This window comes from Polistes fuscatus, unplaced genomic scaffold, assembly GCF_010416935.1.
Source record: "Polistes fuscatus isolate 324 unplaced genomic scaffold, CU_Pfus_HIC Scaffold15, whole genome shotgun sequence".
Lineage (NCBI taxonomy): Eukaryota > Metazoa > Arthropoda > Insecta > Hymenoptera > Vespidae > Polistes > Polistes fuscatus.
In genome coordinates, this window is record NW_025113053.1 from 4,485,802 (window position 1) to 4,509,049 (window position 23,248).

Below are 23,248 nucleotides of genomic sequence, written 5' to 3' on the forward strand. Positions count from 1 at the left end.
TCCCATGATGAATAATAATACACACCCACATCATCGTGTATGTCTTTCTCCTTTGGTTTATATTTCTTTTTTTGTACTGATCGCGGATTGAATTCGTACGCGTTGTATATAAACAATAATAATCATTGTATTATTTTACACACACACGCACATACGAACTCTGCTTTCTCTCTATCTCTTTCTCTTCTTAATTATATTAATTATATCTTAATTACATATCTCGTTATTTTTTCCATACTTGGATAGATATCACGAAGAAGATTATTAAATTCATCATACAATATTTCTTTAGATCACAACGTGTGAATTCGTTCGACAATTTGTGTTTTAATTTGTTTTCTGCATGCACAATATGCATTAAATGTATGACTAATATGTATATGTATGTGTGTGTGTATATGTTTCTTTACTCAGCTATTTTTCGAATCAAAGCTCATCAATGAAGAAGATGCTGCTTTCTATCATTTTTTGATAGAATCGATTAAGAGAATTTATTTATGTATTTGCTAAGAGATTTCTTTAAGGTACTGAATATAAGCTTTAACTATTATAAATATTCTTATTCTTTTCTCTTAACTTTCTTCTTCTTTCTCCTATTTCTTTTTTATTTTTAGTTCTTCATTTCTTCATTTTTACCAAATTTATGAAATGCTCGCAATTCGATTGTACTTTGCGGTCTAATTATTATTAAAATAGTACAGTATTATCACTTCACAGCGAGTATATAGTGTAAAATGCGTATGTATGTGTGTTTTTATGTGTGTGTTCGTATTTATACATATAACTTGTAATTCCATTTTAAATTTCTAATACTGAAGATGAATTGTACATACGTGTATATTTTATTGGATCGATAATATTAAAATAATCGCTAATTGTTCTTACTTTTTTCTTTTAAACTGACAAAAATGGTTTGTTTTTTCTTTTTTTGGTCCTTCTCCAGATATTTTTAAATCGAATCCATGTTTTCCAATTTGAAATGTCTAATTAGAATATCATTCTAATGATCATTCCATTAGAATATCACAGAAGAAATTAAAGGTATACGTAAGAGAAACTAATTAAAACGCAGTATAATAAAATATTTCGTATTGCTAATAAAAAATAGTCATGGAGAAATATTGTCGTTAAAAAAAAAAGTCTATTAGAAATAAATTCAAAATATCTGAGAGATAGCGGAATAACGTAACGCTAATATTTTTTTTATTTCATTTTTTAGAGCCTTTTTTTTGTTTCTTTTAACACTATCAGGGATATTTCTTTTTTGTTTAGAGATAAATATTGAAACCAATGTTTGCAAATGCAATAGCACAAAAATCGTAACCAAAATCTACAATGATTATTTTAGGATTTTCCATTTTTCATATTTCTTCGTTTCAACGTATTGTTATAATAAAAACGCACAGCCAGTAAAAAATAACGTCACGAGTACATACACATTAGATATCAAACAATTCGAGTTGAGATCTTAGACAAGTTTCTTTTCTATTTAGAGGAAGATTATTTTATGAGCATCATGATTCATACCTCATGGTAAATTTTAAAAAAATATAATTAACGTAATATATATATATATTTTTTCCCGAGATACTATACAAATATCATCCCGAATATTCCTTTTTTTTCTTTTCTTTTTACACCATTTGATGGTTTGATTAAATAGAAACAAACGTACTTTTAAGAATAAAAATAAAAAAAATAAAAATATAAAATAAATTTTGTTGAAATAAAATGGCAATGAAAATATACACGGCGTTGATTATAATATTAATTAATAAGTAGGATTTAAAATCTTTGGCTTACAATTCGTCCATACTATGTATGATTTAGAGAAAAATTTCTCCTTTTCGTTCCTTACATTTAATAATTAACTGCGATTAAAAGGGAGCTGAGTAAAAGTTAACTAGATAATAATAAACGTATATCACTTGTCATGAATAGTACGAGCATTGAAAATAGCATGAGAGAAAAAGATTCATGCTCACCTTCGCTAAATTTTACATTTTACATAGTAAAAGTCATATACTTTTTTTCTTTCATTCATTAATTCATTCATTCTCACATTCTAACTCTCTCTCTCTCTCTCTCCTCTCACACACACACTTGTTAATAATTTCTCATCTAAAAATTTCTATTTTTACATTCACCAGTAACAGTCTTCAATTGTTCTTTTTCTTGTTTTTAAATATTCAATTTTTATATATATTATATATATCGTAATAGTAAAATTATTTGCAACATTTAGCAAATGATGATTTTCACCGTTTTTTTTTGTTTTTTCTTTTCTTAAACTAACACCGGTTTTTTCCCTATAAAGTCTTGCGACTTTTTTAACAACGTATAAAATGAATGCATAACATCGTGTTTGCATTTGGTATTAGCCTGTAAAAAAAAATAATAAAAAGAATGTGAATATATTTTGCAAAATTAACAAAAAAAAATAGAAAGTTCATCATTTAAATATAATTATTTTCAATAATACCATTTTGATGAAGCTTCGACCAAAGTATGCACACGGAATGTATAACAGATTAATATATATTAGTAATTCCATACGTCAAGCTTTTTTCGAGGACAATATGGAAATCGGTAAGTGGTTCAAGAATCTGTATGAGGAACATCAATAGAGCTTGATTTCTTAAAAACGAATTCTCTTCGTACATGTCTGCAGTGGAACGTGCCTCGCTCATAGGACGCAACATGGGATGCAACAATTGTTCTCTAAACGTTAAATAACATAACATTTTTTATATAAAAATAAGTGTAAAAAGAAAATGTGTATGCAAATCTTCTAATTTTTGTACAAAACGAGCATCTTACCTTGTCGCCAAACAAATGAACAATTGAAACTTTCCATCTTTTCCCAAAGTTTGACTAAATATATTAATCTGATCGATAAGATGACAGTAACATCTCATTATGGCATAGTTCTGAGTACTATCCGAGTGTATTTGTCTAATCCTATTTAATCTCTGCGAGGTGTATTCATTCATTTCTCCTAATAAAGATATTGCAAAGTCGTCTTTCACTCTTACTACAAGTTTTAATACAAATTAACACAATTGTTATAATAAAAATATATATATACTTATTTCTAAGGAAAATAAATAAAAAGGTACTTACAGAAATAGTCCCAAACGTATAAGTTTCTACCAAATATTCTTTGACTTTTAAAACCGGATAAAAAGATTTGTTCTAGACAAGGTACGAGTCCACCTTCGCCACAAATTAAGGCAGTTAGAGAATTATCTTGGCACTCTCTGTAATAATATTTAACTATCGCATTTACAGCTTCTCCTGCAACAACAATTGTGTGAATAAAAATGTTCAAATTTACAGAGAAAAAAAAGAGACAAAAAATAATGAAACAACACGTTTTTACTTGCTTACCAAGTATATGTTGTAATTCAACAGGGGATAACATATTTCGCCTAGGTATACTTGGAGATCTACATCTTGGAGGAGTCGAACACGATTCAACCAATTCTTCGTTATCAATACTACGTGATACTAAAGCACCTACTAGCAATCTTTCCGTAGATCCATCATCTATGCCCTTACCAAGCCATCTTCCACAAGGAAATTTAAATGTATGTCCAGTCACTTCGTTTCTTACCACTACGTGTTCTACCATCCATCTAGGTGAGGGACCAGTGTTGTCGTGACCTATCCGTAAAGTTGATAGGACGCCTAAGTTTTTATGCTAAATAAAATAAAAAAGAAAAAAGAATTAAATTAACATTATGATAAAATAATGTATGAATAAATAAAATATTATTACGATTCTTATATTAAATGTAATAATATTTACGTGAAATAAAAATTCTAATGTTCCTTTAGGAATCGGTACGGGATTACTTTCGCATAAAGTGCCAGAAATGGCGATCCAACTGTGGGCAGATGTAGTAGCAGCGCTTGCTTTACGACTAGGAAATATGACGACTCTGTACGGTAATTTGGTAGTGGGATAATTATTTGTAAAGCAAAAATAATCAACTGCATTTAAGGTCAATAAGTGATACAAAAATTGTTCCTTTTCTTCCTCGCAACGTAAAAATGCTGATCTTTTATATTGACCCCTAACAAATAAAAAATAATATAGAAATTAATCCAAAATAATTGATATAGATTTATTTCTCGTATCGATAATAAAATATTACGTACCTTAAAAGTTCCGTATCGGATAACAGTGTTTTCAAATGTCGAGATAATAATTTCTTTTCCAACGCTAATCTCACCCATGCTCTGGCGTATCCAATGTGCGTTTTAATATCCGTCATAGCTTGAATATTTCTAATATCAAAAATCAATGACTCAGGTAAGGGACGTAAATGTTCTGGTCCGACTGCTCTTCTTTCTCCAGGAGATTTGTGCTTATCCATTCCTCTCGTAGGTGATACCTCGGTCTCTAATGCCAGATTTGACAAATCTAACAATTAAAAATACATTTTTATTATTATCTGTATAAATAAATCAATAAATAGGAGGATATACAAATAAATTATTATTTTCGAAACCTACAATCAAACTAACACTCTTTCTGACAAACTATACTATTCGATTATAAAATTCATATATAAAAATATGTTAATTTTAATAATCTCTTAATTATAAATATTTATTGTAGGAATAAAAATACAAGCAACATGCCTTGTGTAGACGAAGGTTTGATATAATAATTTCATACATAGAGGGTAAGAATATCATGCTGTGACTAATTTCAAAAAACATTACTGATTTTTTGAAGTAATACAAATAAACGATTACAAAAGACCAAGCTATGATACAACTAACAAATGAGGAATAAATGATAACTAAAATTATAATTACAATGAAAAACGCATGCATGAACAAAATGTATATATATATATATACAACGAGCAAAATGATTAAATAAAAAGTATCTTAGTTTGATAAGACATATCAAATCTGAAAATAATTATATTAATAAATAATGAATTAGTATTGTTAATCAAACTCTAATAATCCTTATGGCAAGCCAATGACAAGGCTTACCATTCAAATTCTCCTTGATATATGAAGCAATCACAAAAATATTTCTGCTCTTTAAAGTTGCGATTAAACGATCCGGTAACCCAAAAAGTTTATTTGGCGATTTCTTGGGTACTGATAAAAATAAAATCAAAGTTAAAAAATAAAAAACATATATAGGATGGGGGGGGATGGTAGATGAGAAACGTGTAAATAAAGCATTCGTCATTTCCAAATAAATAAAATAAAATGTTTAAACTGTGCAACAAAATGGTGAACAAAATTATGATGAAATGGAACGACAGCAATAAGAAATATATTTTGTAGATAAATCACTTACAACTAATAGTGCAGGGTACCTACGAATGAGAAACTAATCTCTACTTTAAACAGAGTTATTATCTTAAATAAGTTTTTGTGACACGTACAATCGAGACGTTTCCGCAGCACGCACCACGCTAAGGCTGCATTTCCGGAACATCATAAAATGATTTATGACATTTTATAAAATAATAATTATATGACAAGTGTTTCATATATATGTCCTTAGTAACATTTTGTAACATTAAGCGTATCATGAAATAAGGGTGCCATAACTTGCACAAGCAATTTAAATATTTTAACATAGCTCCCAAATAATCACACACATATATGTATAGGGTGTCTAAAGTTTTTTTATAAAACCATAAAAACACCCTGTATATAAATTATTTTTAGTTATCGACACCCTTTGTGCACAGTATGAAGGGTAGAGGTAAGGAGAATCATCTCTTATGGGAGAAAATTTGAAAAAGTGTCCAGCTTTTTCTGAAAATAACAGTTTAAAAACCTTCCAGAATGACACTGGTGCAGACAAAGGGTATGGTATGCATGTAGCAATTGTAGACAAAATGAAGTATGCGGAAGTTTTTTTTTCCTTGCTTATTTCTCAATCCTACTCTAATAATATTTGGGCGTTTCCTTTAAAATTTACCCTGATGCTAATGTGACGCCACCCTAATTTGATACATTTCGACGGACACTTTTTATATACAAAGATGATTCTCCTTACTTCTACCCTCCATAGTGCATAGTAAAAAACGGTGCAAACACAATTAGCTATAGTATAAGCATCAGTGATGCAAGTTATACAAATAAATATATTTGTGATTAATGAAAATATCATAATTTATATTCGATTTCAAATTAGTAATTTAATTGAACTAGTTAATTTTGATATATATAAAAACCTCACCAATATGTTAATATAAGCATCACTGATAAATATAAAAAAAGTTCATATATTTATTAGCACTGGTATTATAATTAAAATATTATTCAAAAGAAAAGAAATTATTAAAAATTTTGGTTATTTACAAAAAAAATATATATATAATTTAGTTCTCGTTACATATATATTTATAATAAATCAAAGAGAGAGAGAGAGAGAGATAAAACTCACCAGGAGAAAGAAAGTTGGGATCTATAGTTTTATTAGTATCGTTACGTTCCTCCAATTCCTGATAAGTCGTCAGATGTGACCAGAGAGCACTTTTTCCTTGTTTATTTTGTAACCCATGACTCCATATCCTCTCCAATAAATCACAGAGACTAGCAACTAATGTATTTTCTTCTACGTCGAACAGAGATTCTCTAGTGTGTCCTAAAGCAAATGCTTCAGAACCCATTTTTTCGACTAACATTCTTTTCGTTTTAGATTTACAATCCTTTTCGTCGAATCAAAAAAATAATAATACATAAATATATGAAATAAATCAAATAATATTGTATATGTTTCGTATAATATATGTGTGCATATGTGTATATAATAAATGATAGATTTTACCTTGAGCAATTTTTCAACAAAAGTCCAATTAGCTTGTGCTATCAATGCTGGACTCATATCTGCAGAGAGCTTAGTTTGTGGTCGTGGAGACTGAGATTCTTGAGGTGCTACCGTTTTCCCATTAGATTCCATAGATTTCATTTTATATTTCCACTGTGTCTGTCCTTTTCTACTACTACAAATAAAAAATATATTTAAAAACTTAATCGTATTTTCAACATAGATTATAAATAATAAATAAATATACGTTTTTTAATACGTATATTTGAAGTAAAAAATACTACATGCAATTGTAATATCAATATCTTACCGAAGAATACTATCGGAATAGCACAAAATAGAAAAGCAACCATTATTAATAATCTTATTCAATCTATATATAACAGAATTTTTAATAAATAATATTTTCATATTTATATATATATAAAGAAAAATATACCTTTGAGCAGGTTCTTTATTTAACGCGACAGAATCGAGTAAAGGAAAACTTCGGAAATACGCAGCTCTATGTGGAACAATTTCGGTTGGCGGATTGGTTTCAAAATCTACGTTGGTTAATCTCTGTTCCAAGACTTTTTGAGTTTCAGATATGCTCGTACACGTTTCGTAACGTGTCGATCTTATAATAGTTTCGCCAACTGTTTTCCTGTAAAAAAAACAAAAAGAAAAAGAAAATAAAGCATATCAATCTTTTCCAATCGTAAATTTCAAGGAGAAATTAATCGAAAAAGTTTGATAAAAAAAAGAAAAAAGGATGGCTTACTTTAAAAATGTAATTCTGTCGTCAAAAACTTTGATATTATAATCGAGCTCGCTCCAAGTTGACATAACTTTGCTATCTACCAAGGAAGCAAACATTTGAGTTTCTAAAAATCTTGATAAAAATGGTAGATGTTGGGCAGGTTGATCAGATAAAAAGGTAGCTTTATCAAACACATGCATACTGTCTCTGTTATTCAACCATTCGTCTTTATTTTGATTAGGTTGAATAACAAAATGTTCATAACTACAAAACATTTGTGCAAAACGATTCAAAAAAATCTCTCTAATGGCGTTATTAAAAATGAGGGTTTCTTGATATTCCTCTTGTGGCGTGAGTATTTTATCCGTAATGGTATCCGTAATGGTATCCTCCATGGAATCAATATCGTCTACATTTACACCTAAATCCAAACACAGATAAAACATTTCAATAAATTAAACCAATTGTGCATTTTTATAAATGATAATTCTTTTTTTTCTTTTTTCATTCTAATTTTTACCCGTTCTCTTAACTATGTCAACGATTCGTTGAAAGGCATCCGTTTGCGGTGCGGAATCAGGTCTATCCCAATCTAAAACATCGTGTAACGAATGCTTTCTACGTGGAAGGTGAAAACCAGAACCAGGAAGAGTCAAGCTGCTAGTCATAATGTCACCATTGACATAGTTTATGAGCATATTATCAGTCCTAGAAAAGCAAATATTTCATTCTTACAAATACGGAACGATGACATTTATATTTTGTGAAAATTTTGATAGGAAAATGAAAAACGCGAAAAATACTGACGTACTTTCCTGTTAATGGTACTTTGTACTTATTTAAAAGTGCTCTAATCTCGGCAATAAACTGCATCTTATGCGGAAATACCGGTAATTCCTCCGGGAATTGGCTACTTTGTTTATCTATATCTACATAACAAAGATTTGCCTGCAAATCGAGGAATAATTTGTTTTTTATTTCGTTCACACCTTTTTATCAATTTTTTTTAAACAGAAACAAATAATAAAAGAAAAACATACTCACTTCGCTAGCAATTTTTAATACACCACCTTCGCTTTGCGCATGCAATCCCATAATAAATGGAACCGGTGCATCCAAGAAATGATGTAAACTGGCTGGCAATATGGGCACGTAAACGTGTTGCCAGGAAAAGGGAAACAAAAGGGCGGTTATGCATTCGGACACGACCATAAGTTTGTTGAAATCGGAGCTTCTGAGTAATACTTGATTTTCCAAAAGGACACAAGTGAACAATTGTATGACACAGTCAGCTCCTAGCCAGGTAAACACATCTTTCAAAGGATAATCCAACAAGGGTAATTCTCGCGACGGCTTTGGCTGATGTATCACTAATTCTAAGGGAGCCTTAGCTGGCTCGTCGTTTGGTACAAAAAATTTCAATGATTTTCCAGCTAAAGGTACTGGTACATTGTACAGAAGATTGTACACGTAGGATTCTAAACTAAGACCAGGTCCCGGATGCCTAGGAACACATCTGTACAAAAGATTTAATTAAAAATATATTTCTCTAATGTCATTTTTGATCAAATTATCTAATAAACAATAAGATAATTACTTGTATAGATTGGTGAGGAACATTCTGGCCGCGTGAAGATAGGGTTGTTGGCAAAGCAAGGAAATTGACTTAGTCACTAATAATTTATCTTTGGTTGAATCGTAATAAGCTAATGCAGCACTTGGAGAATGCGCTGACAATTTAAAATGACGTGGCAATGATCTGGTATTGTGTCCACCTTCTTGACCCTTTCTCGCCCTAAAATAATATGTTATTAGATCTTAACGCAATCCTTTATTATCAAATACTGTAATGTTAATTTATGCATGAAGATGATGATATGATCCATGAAAAAAAAATAAGACTCACGTTGGTGGTGTACCGTTCTGACCACTGCTCAATTCTGTGATATGCATCGCTTGCAACGTTTGCATAGCAGCGCATATCTTATGATTACGACATTCCTCGTAGAATACCAGACTGAAACCGTAAGTTCTGTGCCCATCTTCTTTGGTAAGGACAAACGAATGAAACGTTGGTTCCACCGAATGTTTCTGGGTTCGAAATCTCAAACCACTTGGTAGGCATAGCTAAAAAACAAACATTTTTTTTATTATTATTATTATTATTATTATTAATTATTTGTAATATCTTTTAATCTTGTTTTATTAGGGTGAACTAAAAGTTCTTGCATTTATTGTGTTTAAAACTTTACTTTGGATTGGTTTTTGTTAAATTTACTTTTGGAAATGTTAATTTTGAAATGAATGGAATTTACCATACAAACTGCATGCTCGTCGAATGGGTTCCATGGTACTGAATCCGGATAATGTCCTAAAACTTTGCTCTTGTATGCTCGATCCAATGGTGTGCATTGTAAAGAATCTCCTATAATTTTAAAACAAATACAATGTTAATAATATTCATTTAAATTATTTCTTAACATTTAGACGTATATAATTATTATGCGTTTCTTCTCATTTTATATATCATATACGAAATAAAATTCAAATGACGTGAACGTTTATTTGGAAGAAATGAAATGTTTAAAAATATTCGAGGAGTTTTGACATTGGGTTTAGAAATTTAATCCACGGGTTTTAAATATAAAATCGACAACGTGACGAAATTGCAATAGAGGACGATAAAAATGCATCGAAGTATTTCCACTTAACAGACGATGGATATCCAACGATGAAAGACAAGAGCAACTACTTGAAAACGACAAGTAAAAAGACCATGACCTGGTTACCAACTTCTTAAATGTGTTTTTAAATAAAATGAACGTGATCTCTCTCTTTCTCTATTTCTATTTCTATTTCTATTTCCTTTCAAACTTCATTTGCATCCCTTTCTTCATCTCAGTAATATAGACACAAATAAAACTTCACATTTGCATTTATGATATGCGCATAACATCGCGCCATTACTACTACGCGAGACAAAATCATTACTCTATGTGAGATACAAAAATTTTTATTACAAAAAATAATATAATTTAAATTTTACATCCAAAATTTATTTATTAATTTTTCTACATTGTTTTTACTATCGATTAAAATATAACGAAAAAAAAAAGGACATTAAAAGTGTCTTAAAAGAACTTTGGAATCAAATATTTCGTAGAATTGGCGGCAAATATAAATCAAAGAAAATTCTACCTTCGCGATTTCTTTTTCTCTCAATTAAATTGATGAGAAACTTAATTAGTAAGATTTACAATTAAATAATTTATGTTATTCGTACTAAAATATGAATCAAGATGAAGATTATGGTAATAAAGTGACTAATTGTTTATATGCATGAATATTGCACACGGTATATATATAATTACGTATCTAATTATATATGTATTTTGATTGGACACTGTTTCACTGACTAATATATCAAAATATTATGTATAATATATTATTTATTCCCACGTTTGGGAGCTTCATATTCTTTAACGCATTATTATCATTCGGCCGAGTCATAAATTCTCACGTTAATACAACACACAGAGAGCTAGAATATTCTCCTCGTAACTCCGGAAAATTACTGTCTAGGAAAAGCTGCTGCACTTCGGCATGCACTTACACACGTAACGTACACATATAAGTAAATACATATGCACATAGGTTATTGCTATGAACAAGCAAAGCGTATCGAGTTATCAGAAATGTCTTGATAAACTGATATAGTTATATGCTCTTGAACATGTACATATATATATTTACTTACATACGTATATATACACATATTATACATATATATACATATAATTCATGCTTCGATTTTCCAGATTATGAACACGATTGAGAATATTAAAGAAAAGAAATCTTCCAAACAAGAAAAAACAAAATGGCTGAGTTCGTCGATAAATAAAATTCAAATTTGGCGGGGGTTGCTTAGTCGGTAAAGAAGATAATCGTTAAGAATGGATTTAAATTTCGCGGTTTTAAGTAGAAGCGGGTTATTAAGAAAAATTCAAATCTACCAAAAAACTTTATGAAAAAGTATTACACTAATAATAGAAAAACATATAATACATATATATTAATATGTGTTACCATAGAAATATTAAATAGAATGATAATTATTCGGGGAAAGAAATGACGAAAAATTCCATATTGATTCCATTTAGGGTGAACGAAAAAAGTTCATGCGTATTTTAAAAATTAACATTGCCAAAACAAATTTTACAAACAAATTGTACAATTCATTATTGTGCAATTTGTAACAGAATAAACGCATGAACTTTGGGTTCATCCAAATACATACGTAAAAGAATAAATAAAAAAAAATTCAAATTTACCGGGCTTTGTGGTTTAAAGGGGTAAAGGGCTAAGGCAAGTTGTTATTGAACGTGGTACATATCCCGAGGCTCGACCTGAATGAGACTGTTGACGTCTTGGCAAACTTCCAAGTACTTCTTCTATATACGAGGTTAATCGTTCGCGATAGAAGGGTGGAACGAAAGGAGGGTGGTTTCATCCATCCCCCCTTTACGTTTCCGAAAGAGATACCTTTGATTTTTCTCTCTTTTTCTTTTTCCTCCCTTTTATTTCCTTTTTATATTTTCCTTCCCCCTTTTTACGACAACGACAACGACAACGATACGTATTGCTTATTCTTCGACTATGTTGTGTTTCTTCTTACCATATCGCAACTTTATTTTTTCCCTACTTTTACTACAAACAAAATATAACATCAGGAATCATTCTTCATTCCCATGATCAAATCCCTTTTCTTATCCCTTTTTCCCCCTTTGAACACGACTAAGTGATTTTATCTCTTCGATTTCATTGCTCTTCCTCTTATTTTTTTTTCTTTTCTTATTTCTTGCCTATCAGAAATTTCTGATATGTGCATATATATTTATTAATCTTCTCATTTTACGATACGTATAAATAACTAGATAAATAGTAATAATAACTAGAAATTTCTGATATGTACATATTTACTAGCCTTCTTACTTTACGATACGTATAAATAATTAAATATATAGTAATAATAACTAAACTACTTTATTCGCGCGTAAACTACTGTGGAATAGTAGAGTATACTTTGTTAACAAATCGTAAATAATTTCATCGTAATACTTTGAATAAATACGTGTACATTCATGTCTGTATCCTATAAAGATTGTTTTACAGTACTCCTTGTAACGTTAAAATGATTACACAAGAATAGTATTGTTATCTCAGAAACAAAATGGATTAGAAGGTGTTACTTTATTGTCAAAAGTGTTCTCGATTAAAGATGAAAAAAAAAAAAATATAAATAAGTCAATTATGAAAGTGTGTACTTTAGTTTATTACGACGAATTTTTTTTTTTTTTGTTAAAGAGAATTCTCAAAGCTCGGTTGAGCCTTTCTAAAAAGATTTTAAAACGGAGCGTATGAGAGAAAAGGGAAAGAAAAAAAAATTAGCAGAGTTGCTGAAGTAGCCTACTTTTTCAAAAAAAAAAAATACTAAACCCACCCAAACGCGCGTGTTTGTCTTTCTGGTAAACTGAGAAGGAAGAGATCGCAAACCTAGATGAGATATGCTGACTTTCTCGGAAAAAAAAACTGTAATGAAAGAAACCCCTGTGCGAAGCGTCTCGTCTTTGTGCACGTTTCGTTGTAAATGAACTATACCTCTTGTATAGATGACATCTTTGTGTGTGTGTATGTGTATGTAAGATACGTTGCGTTTTACTATCTCGCACACGAAAAAGAAAAAATAAGAAAAAAGATAGAGATTTAATCTCCGATATTATTTTCCTTCTTCTCTTACCATTTTCTTTAAAACCCTTGAAGGATAAATTATTATGGATAAAAATTAAATTGATAACACTAACAAAATACATTTATTTCTAATTTAAATGTAAAATATTGTTATTTTAATCTCCGAATATTATATTATATATTATATTAAAAATAATGTGAATTATACAAATGCGTGAATTTTATTTTGAAAAAAGAAGAAAAAGAAAAACTGAATAAACGATGAATTCTAATCGAGCAACTTAATTCGAAGTTTAACGAATTTATCCTCCGGGTCAATCTCCGCTTTGAAATTGCGTTCGCACAACGAAAACGATGGATAATCGGATAATTTGAACTACCTCCTCGGCCCGTTATCGGAATCATCGTTTTCCTCTCATTTACGTAAGTGAGAGTAATATGGATAAGGAGAAACTCTCTTTATGGTGTCTCGTCGTAACTGGTACGGAAAATACCATAAACAAAAAAAAATAAATATCAAAATAAATTTCACCCTGATAAATAACAATAATTTATTTTCTTTGATAATAATCGTTAAGATATCGAGTAACGCGAACTTTTTGTGTCGTTCGAAAAAAACAAAATAGCGGACGAAATTAATTTAATACGAAATCGCGATATTCGATTAATTAATTCATTTAAATCATTATACGATAATTGTGTGGGCGATAAATATTTTTCTAATCGTATTTTAATTAAAACAAAAAAATAACAAAAACCTTTTCATTATTTCTTAGAGACACTAGGAGGGGAGAGGGGGACTAACTAACACCAGGGCGGCAATTTGAATGCCGTGTTGCGTCGTCCTTTCTTCGAGAAGAAATGATGATAATGATGATGATGATGATGATGATGATGATGGTCCCTTAACGTCGTTCAATGCGTTTAATTGAGCATACAAAATTGCACGAGAATTTCTTCTGCCGGTTAAAGTTAAATGACCGTCGTCTTTCTCGAAGGAAACACAACAACAAGCCGCGCAGAATGATTTATCAATGAATTTTTATTTTTGTTTTTTATTAACAATTAATAAACAAATCATTCGTTAATATATATATATATAAAGAACGTTAGTAATATCTTTTTCTTTTCTTTTTATATATTGTAATAAAAATTCGGGACACGGTTTTTGTCGACCACATCCAACAAAATTTCGTTTCTCATGGAAGGGGAATAGTAAAATAAAACATTATACAAAAGCTCACAGAGAGATTTTCACGAAGAATTTCTTTCTTGGCTTTAATAAATGAAAGAGAAGAAAGGAGGGAGGAAAACATTCTAAGGAACTAACGTAAAAAAAGTAATATATTATGTAAGATAACGAGAAAGAAAAAAAAACAAATTCAGAAAAAAACCAATCGTCCAAACCCAACCAAAGGTTTCTCACGGTAGAGCCGTAAGAAGAGAAAAAAAAAGGCAGATTTTCTTCAAAGGGTTTTGTTTCTTAGCTTGGTATAAGGTACTATAATAAAGTAACTAAGGTATATAATAAAAGTAATATTTGTTATATTAAAAATATATATATGTAGGACCTATCGAGCAACTTAATAAAGTTTCCTCACCCTCCCCTCCGCCCTAAGATAGTATAATCGTAAAAATAATAACACCACCCCAACCCCAAGGTTTTTTCCGAGAATTTGTTTCTTGGATTAGTAACAGAGAAAGAAAGAAAAGAGAGTAATTTTGGGAAGGACTAAAATAAAATTAGGTAGTCTTATAAAGGGCTCTTCTTTAGATGTGGAAAAGCAACGATAAACGGTCGATGAACGGAACGAACGAACGAACGACCCTAAAAGCCAGCTCCGAAGTATTGATTCGAGTGCGCGTTGCACGCACGAGAAGGAGAAGAGGCGTCGTATAACGAACCTTTTCGACGAACGTGACCATGACAAGTACCCGTCTCATATGCACACATAAGTGCTACTGAATTGCATGTTATACATATATTGTACGAAAAAGGGAGAAAAAAAGAAAGGAAAAAGAACAAAATTAACTCAAATTAGTCGGTTGGAAGCGTACATTCCATTCCCATTTACTCGATTTGACATAACTTTATCATAGATTTTAACATATTTTAACATATTTTATCATAGATTTTTTTATTTTACTTTCAACATTATATACCATATACCACACTTACGAAAGAAAATTTCATCTTTATGCAATCGAACATTTACATTTACATTTAAATTTATTATTTATTTTTTCTTAAATCCAACAAAAAAACAACGTGAAACTCCCCGTGGTTAGCAATAAGTTCCTTGTCTTGCTCGAATAAGCTTCCTCTCTTTTTCTCTTTCTTCCTCCCCCCTTCATCTACGCCCTCTTCTACCACTACTACTACCACCACTTTATCCTCCTCTTTCACCCCTTCCTGTTGTTGGTACGTGTATGATGTCATCGTACAACGCGGGGTCATTTCTACACGAACGGGGGGGGGGCACTCTTCTACGTTACTACACGCGCACTTTAAGCGATGGAAATAAGTATGCTTACAAAAGCAAATCGTCCTTCTTACTAATAACGCATAATCGATAGAACGATCTAAATTAGACTATTAAGAATTCGATAAGACTACTCCTTTATGCGATCGATCCGTCGAATCTTTCAAAGAGACTAAAAACTGATAAAAACTTTATATTACATTGCATATAAATCGATTTCGCATTTGAAAATTCCCTCTGGATGTGTCAACGCGTGTCACGTGACGCACGGTCTGCGCCAAGTCACGTGACGCACGTCTGCGCCGTCACGTGACACGGCAAAAAATGGCGGTAATTTATAAACAGCGATAATGAAATACGCGAAAAATAATGATTTAAAGGTTTTTGTTTTCTTTTTTGTTTTTAAATATTATTGATCCATTACGAGACGTTGGCTTTCAATAACTCACACGACGTTTTTAAAATTCCACTCGTATGTACGTAGATATGTCTGTATGTATTTCTGTATATATATATGTGTGTGTGTGTATGCATATATAATGATTTCAGCCACGGTAAAAGCCGAGTCTAACGTTTAACTTTAATCCGCGGTAAACGGCCGACAAGTGGTCCGTTCCACTTTTAATTCTACGTTCCCATGCCTTCAGCTCTGCTTTAAACACTTCCGCGTCTGATTTACGATCATATGTATGTATGTGGTACGTATACATGCAAGATGTTTCATAACGAATATAAGCAAAGAAAAAGATTGTTAAAAAGTGAGAAAATAATATTTAAAATCCAACTAACGTGTGCTTATTTACTTTCTTTCCGCATTTTTTTGTATGCTCTTCCTAAAAAAAAAAAAGAGAACACATTTCATAATAAAATTAAATTTTATACGTTTGAAGATATACGATATGCGGAAGAATCTACTAAAAGAGAAAAAAAAAGAGAGAAGACACAATTAAGTAAAGTATTATAACATCGGAAGTAAAAGTATCGATCGATAAAAGTGCTCAACTATAAGCCTAATTTGTCGTTAAAGTGGGCGAATAATAATGGTCACTACTGTATCACTGGATTTTGAAAGACCGACAACTTCTTCCGGACTCTCAAAGCCTCTTAGAATCTAATTATCGGTGAACTAAAGCGATGAGTTGGTGGTAGAAGGATGAGGAAGAGATAATAGGAGAAAAAGTAGAAATATAAAAAAAAAAAAAAAAGCTCGCCAAGTAAAACGAAGGAAAACTTATTTTCATTATTCCATTACATTATTTTAAAATCTTAGAATGAATATGATTTTAAAAATGAATCCTAAAAATTGAATAATAAGAAAAAAAATATTAAAAAAAGAAAAAAAATGATGGTTTAATTAGCGTATAGACGTTACGTATACATATATTTTATATCTCATGCTTTGACGTAAATAAATAAAAAAAAAAAGTAAAAAAAATGAAAAAGAAGAAAAATATGCCTATAGTTGAGATAAAAAGAAAGACAATCGATAGTACAGCTAGCTCTCTCTCTCTCTCTCTCTTTGTTTTTTGATGAGAAGGCAGACCGTGAAAATAAACTCTGACCTTTTTCTCAAGCATGCGTGATATCTCGTCGATGTTTTTTCTACAATATATATGTGTATATATATATATTCTAAAAACTGTGAGAGAACTTAATGAACGAGAAGAGTTAGTAAGTAACACTAACACAGCAGAATCGTCAGTCATTATTACAATAGCTAGAAAGCTACTTAACACCGGAGATGACACCGATAAAAATATTCAGAACACTTTAAAGTGTCTGTCTGTCTCTCTCTTTCTCGCCAATACCGTCAATTTCATTCAATTGCAACTAATGGAATATTCGATTAATTACTTCTATCGAATTGGCCTGTAATTATTTTTTTTTCCTATTATATGTCTAACAATAAAAATTAAACGAACGATAATAATATTTAATTAATACTAAGAAATATTATATATAATATAATTTATATTTAATATTGTATATATATATTTAATGATATTAATAATAATAATTGATTAATATAACAATAAGAAAAATATTAACATTAACTTTTAACATTAATTTGTGTATATTTCAAATATTACACATTTCGATATTAATCATTGACGTAAATGAAATGACAGTACAACAGTACGATAAAATTTGCGATATTTTCATAAAAAAGAAACAAATTTCTGTATTATACTTATTAGCCAAGTCAATATTTTTATTCCCAAGTGATCGATAAACCGAATCGTTCGACAACGTTCAGGAAACGTAACAAAAATGGACATGGCAGGAAAAAAAATAATTGAAAAGAACATAAAGAAAAAATGTGAAGATAAAAATGTATATGATAAAAATAAAAAAAAACAATAAAAATCGTATGCATAACTAGAAATGTATGAAACCAACGATGATATCGTCCACAGTTCAACGAGCAATACTAACCAACCATAACCGAATTCTTTTTTCAGAGATGTCCTCTTTCCATCGAAGTAATGGAATTGTGAACACATATACATACACACGCATATATATATATATATATCTACACGATGACCGAGGAAAAGCAAACATTGAAAAGAGAGAGAGAGAGAGAGAGAGAGAGAATAGATTGTACTTTCCTTTCTCGTACAAATGTACTTCCAATATTCCAATTAAACTTGTCACTGGCCAATGCTGGCCAACAGAGTTGAGCACTTTCTCATCCCCTATCGACCAAGTATAGTTTTAGGCGACTTTTTTTTCCTCCTCTTTTTTTCCTTTTATTATTTCACCCTTTCCCCACGTTTACCTTGACAAACACGATGGAGAGGCTCGTGACGTTCATTAGAATCAATAATATTCAAAATAAAATATCTCTTGAGATATTATAATAATAATAATAATAATAATAAAATATTGTTATTAATTTTTGTTATATAAAGTTCGTATGAATTTTAGTAATTTCACAAATACTCTGTGTAGTATAGTATTATAATATAAATTATTACATATCTATACAAATACTATTAAGTGTATATTATAAATCATTAGATTTATAAGAGTATATTAAAAATAAGTAATATCATATATAGTACAGTATTATAATATCAATTATTACATATCTATACGAATACTATAAGTATATTATAAACTAGTAGATTACAATAATAATATAATAAGAGTATATTAAAAATAAATAATATCATTACAAATCACATAATGCAATTATTATTATTACAATTAATATGAAACGATTTATAAAATTTTAAAATCCTCTGATACGAATAAAAACAAAGTTGAATATCCTCGAACATTTTTATTCCTTTCAAAGCAATAAAAAAAAAAACATAAAAAAATATTCTAAATAATCCATTCTTTTCCTGAATAGCAAAACTACAAAAAAGAAAAAAACTAAAAAGAAAAAAATAAATAAAAAGAAGAAGAGGAAAAAGTTGAACAGAAAAGAAAGTCTTTCTTTTTTCGAGTCCCTCCATCATCAATGAATAAGATCACCGGGTCCGCTTCTCTTCCCTTTGTGGACCATCATCGTACGAGAAAAAGGAAATGATGTGTGTATGTGTGTTCGTGTGACTGTGTGTGTGTGAGTGTATGAACATCTGCCAGGGCTGCTGGAAAGTACGGAGTAGTATCTTTAGAATCTCAGAAACTCGTTCGCATCTGTAGGTACCGAGAAACCTCGTCTTCTTACGATGTCGAAAAAGAATACATTGGGAAGAAAACGAAAATGACGACTAAAAAGAAGACCAAGAAAAATAAGAAAAAAAAAAGATAAGAAATATGACGATGGCGCCAATCCTTCTACATTCTATTTTTCACGCCTACGATTCCTAAAACCAAGGGAGCTACTTTTAACTCTGTACTCACGTTCACGTGTATTCAATGTAAGAAAGAAATAATAGTAGTAGTAATAATAATAGTAGTAGTGGCAACATTGCAGAAATCTTGGAAAATAAAAAATATATTTTTTTTTCAAACGTGTATCTATGTATTAACTTGCATTGTATCTTTTCGATGAAACAAATCTAAAAGAATTTTGCAATGTTCATTTAATTAACATATTCGATTAAAATTTAAATGAAATTTCGAGAGGTCAAAAGTCATGAAATAAATACGGACGTTAAACTACGAATTTATTATAACCCGATATCATTCTTTCTTTTATTCTTCTTATTCTTCTTCTTCTGCTGCTGTTGTTTCATCGAGAATATAAAATAGATGACCTTTGTTCGGCTCGATGACCGAACTCTGAATGAATCAACACGAATTCATGTATAAATACATTTAAATATCTATATATAACTGAATCAAAAAGAAAAGTCATCGGGAAAAAGTTGGAAATTTTACTTACAAATAATATTTAAAATCAGTTTTATACGACATCATCCACAACTGTAAACACATACGCAGACATATATACACGCGCATTTATTAAACTTATGCTAATGTAAATGATACTTTTAAATTTCGTTACCGATATTAGACAATCGAAATGATTCGAGATTATATGAATATTCGATAAATCGAACGCATTTTCAAATGAACCAATGAAAACGATTTGCCACCCCACGTGGGGTGCATTCACAATGGCGCGATATACGAACTAATTTTTGTTCCATGAATTTCTTTTTAAAAGACGAAAAGAAGAGAGGAGGGAGACACTCGATATCACTTTTGAACGTGAACATTTTCTCATGTAGGATAAAAAGGAGGAAAAAAGAAGAAGAAGAGAGGAAAGAGAGGAAGGATAGTCCCGCTTTATGTAAAACGATCCTTTTCGGTACTCTCTTCCCAGAAAAGCAAGCGTCCCGAATGTGGAAGCAACGAGGGGGGTAGATACTTTCTCAGGAAGATCCGTTGCTGTGTTTCCTGTGCACTCATTGTTCCTCTAGTCCTCTATCAGAGAATTTCACGGGAATAATGAAAACAAGCAACAACGGGATCGAACGGATAACAACGAGAGTATAATACAAACAAAAAACATACAAATCTTACGACGCGTGATCAAAATTGTTTTCCAACCCTCTGACGTCATTGTCAACAACCATCGAATAATTATCTAGCTAATTTCAAAAAAAAATTGACTTATTTAAAATAAATCGCATGAACTTATTGAAGGAATCTAATATTTTCGCAACGAGGAAGCGAATTGGTCCGAGTCTGATGAACGATCGGTTAAATGAAGCGTATAGAAATGATAGACGATGAAATATCACCGATAAACTATCACACGCATGCACACACACACGCGTGCACGTACACATATATCAACGACAAAATGACCCAAAGCTTCGATCATCGGAATATAATAATCTAATGTTAAAAGACAACAGAAATCTCTAATCATCTAATCGATCAAGTTCATCGATATTTTTGCATTATAATCGTTAATCAGTACGTTATCTTTCTTTACGAGCAACACACTATATATTGCTAATAAAGATTATATTCTAACAATTATCGCGAAATTATTTCTATATGAGTCAATGTTGTTTTGTTATTCATAAGCAAAGAAAAATAAAATAAAATGAAAGATAAAAAGATTACATTACAAAATGTTTATATAATACAACGGATAATAAAACAAACGTAGTGTTTACTATACGTATAGTATGATGGATTATAATTCAAATGTAGCATTGATTTCCCGCATAAATATTTGAAATAATATATTCGAATAATGGCGCGCTTTCGAAACGCACACGCATACACGCATGCACGCGCATACACATATCGCATATGCGTTTCAACGCGAATTAGATCGAAACGAATATTGCTATTTTAATTACAAAAGATTATTATCCACTTAAATAAAAAGTAATCTAAACTCGTTCGACGGAGATAAATATTCGACTGACTGATGGTAAATATCGCGTAACGTACGATTAGTCGAAATAACGAATTGATCAATTTATTCGACTTTGGCCTTGAATCTCACGTGGTTAAATCGTTTCTTATTATACCACCCATGCTAATAATAATATCGATTAAAACAAATATATCGTAGATTTCTATTTCTACAATTTCTTTTTATTTCTACGTTTCTCGCGGAACTTTCTCAACAATATTCGATTCGATTACGAATTCGAGCGTGAATTATTTGTCGAAAAAATAAAAACGAACTAAATAAAAAGGGGAGGGCTTCTCTCGGGAGCAACGTCATTATCGTCGATTGTAAACAATTCGCTAACGTGATTAAAAAAAACTCCTACAACACATAATAAACTACACTCTCCAAACGGTGAACTCCATCGGCGCGTTGCGCAATCACGCGACTTTCGCGAAACGGATTTTGTTCCGTGGACTATAGAGAGAACACACACGTACAAGAAGTCCTAAGAGAAAGAGAGAAAAAGTGAAAGAGAGATAGGAAAATGGGGAGGAGAAAGAAGATGATAGATAGATAGATAGACCAAGAAAAAAAAAAGAAAAGAAAAGTAGATCGCTCGAAGAATCTCGAAAGAACTTTTGTGCTCGGATTGAAAGATTAAAACGAAAAAGAAGACAAAAAAACTACAAAATAACAAGCATAAAAAAATAGTTATACGAATATATTATAACGGCGTGATAATGATAATAAAAGAGAAATAAAGATAAAAGGGATAGTTTAATATAACGTGCATTAATAAATGATATCAATAAAAATAAAAATAAAAATAAAAGAAATTAAAGGGGGTAGTTTGACTCACCGAAATATTTGTCCGGTTCGAGGCCCGAATCTTTATCAAGACCGCATATGACGAAGTAATCGGCGAATCTCTGCGGATGTTGTTCGGGTCCTCGAGGTATTCCTAAGCTTCCTCCGTTCATTATCCCGATCGAACCTTATTGTTAAAGTTGAAGCGGCGGGTGGTGACAGATAGAATATATCCGGCCCGCCTTATTTTCCCCCTTGACAATATCACGAGAAAGCTTTTTTCCCACCCTCACGAAAACGATAAACGCATCGCGACCGTTCTCTCGACTGCTCCTGTCATTTCTTCCAAGAGACTCGTGGCCTCGAGAAAGATACCGAGAGAGAGAGAGAGAGAGAGAGAGAGAGAGAGAGAGAGATACACACAAACACACAGCTGATGTTTACGCTAACGGAAAAACACGCAACCGCACGGGAGCACGCACCGTTCTAACCCGTCCAACAGATTTCTCCCTCTCCTACCCTCTACGCGTTACGCCACGACCCCCCACCACTCTCGAAAGCACGACTGTCCTATTAGCAGCCTATCCTTCGTAGCGTACGCCTCCTCCTTCTCTCTCTCCCACTCTCTCTCCCGCTCGCACTCAATATATTCCCGTTATCCCTATCCTTCTTTTACTACTGCTCGGAAAACACCAGAGATTGATCTTTACCTCCTTAGCTGTGAAGTTGACGGCAAATCTTTATTGGTTACGATTATCAACCAATCCTTATCATCCTATGATCTTATTGGTTATTTCCTTCTCCAATCAAAAAATTCTGCCAAATTTCAA

General features: G+C 31.1%; 1 protein-coding gene across 5 annotated transcripts; it reads right to left on the reverse strand.

Moving 5' to 3' along the window:
* Window positions 1–2,175: 2,175 nt before the first annotated feature.
* Window positions 2,176–23,078, reverse strand: LOC122514550 (DENN domain-containing protein 5B). Of its 5 annotated transcripts, none has more exons than XM_043631454.1 (20): window positions 22,471–23,075; window positions 9,875–9,984; window positions 9,466–9,686; window positions 9,157–9,354; window positions 8,604–9,075; window positions 8,371–8,507; window positions 8,080–8,267; window positions 7,581–7,980; window positions 7,257–7,463; window positions 7,128–7,136; window positions 6,818–6,992; window positions 6,434–6,698; window positions 5,017–5,127; window positions 4,165–4,429; window positions 3,812–4,079; window positions 3,391–3,703; window positions 3,124–3,297; window positions 2,821–3,034; window positions 2,483–2,721; window positions 2,176–2,382 (listed from the first exon to the last, which is right to left on the reverse strand). In XM_043631454.1, exons 1-19 carry the CDS (start codon window positions 22,589–22,591, stop codon window positions 2,532–2,534), a joined length of 4,038 nt encoding a protein of 1,345 aa, XP_043487389.1. In that variant the 5' UTR covers window positions 22,592–23,075; the 3' UTR covers window positions 2,176–2,382; window positions 2,483–2,531. The 5 variants fall into 5 exon arrangements, with proteins under 5 accessions (XP_043487389.1, XP_043487391.1, XP_043487390.1 ...); XM_043631456.1 differs by lacking the exon at window positions 5,017–5,127 and adding an exon at window positions 5,421–5,456 and having other exon boundaries at window positions 22,471–23,074; XM_043631455.1 differs by lacking the exon at window positions 7,128–7,136.
* Between the last annotated feature and the right edge of the window lie 170 nt (window positions 23,079–23,248).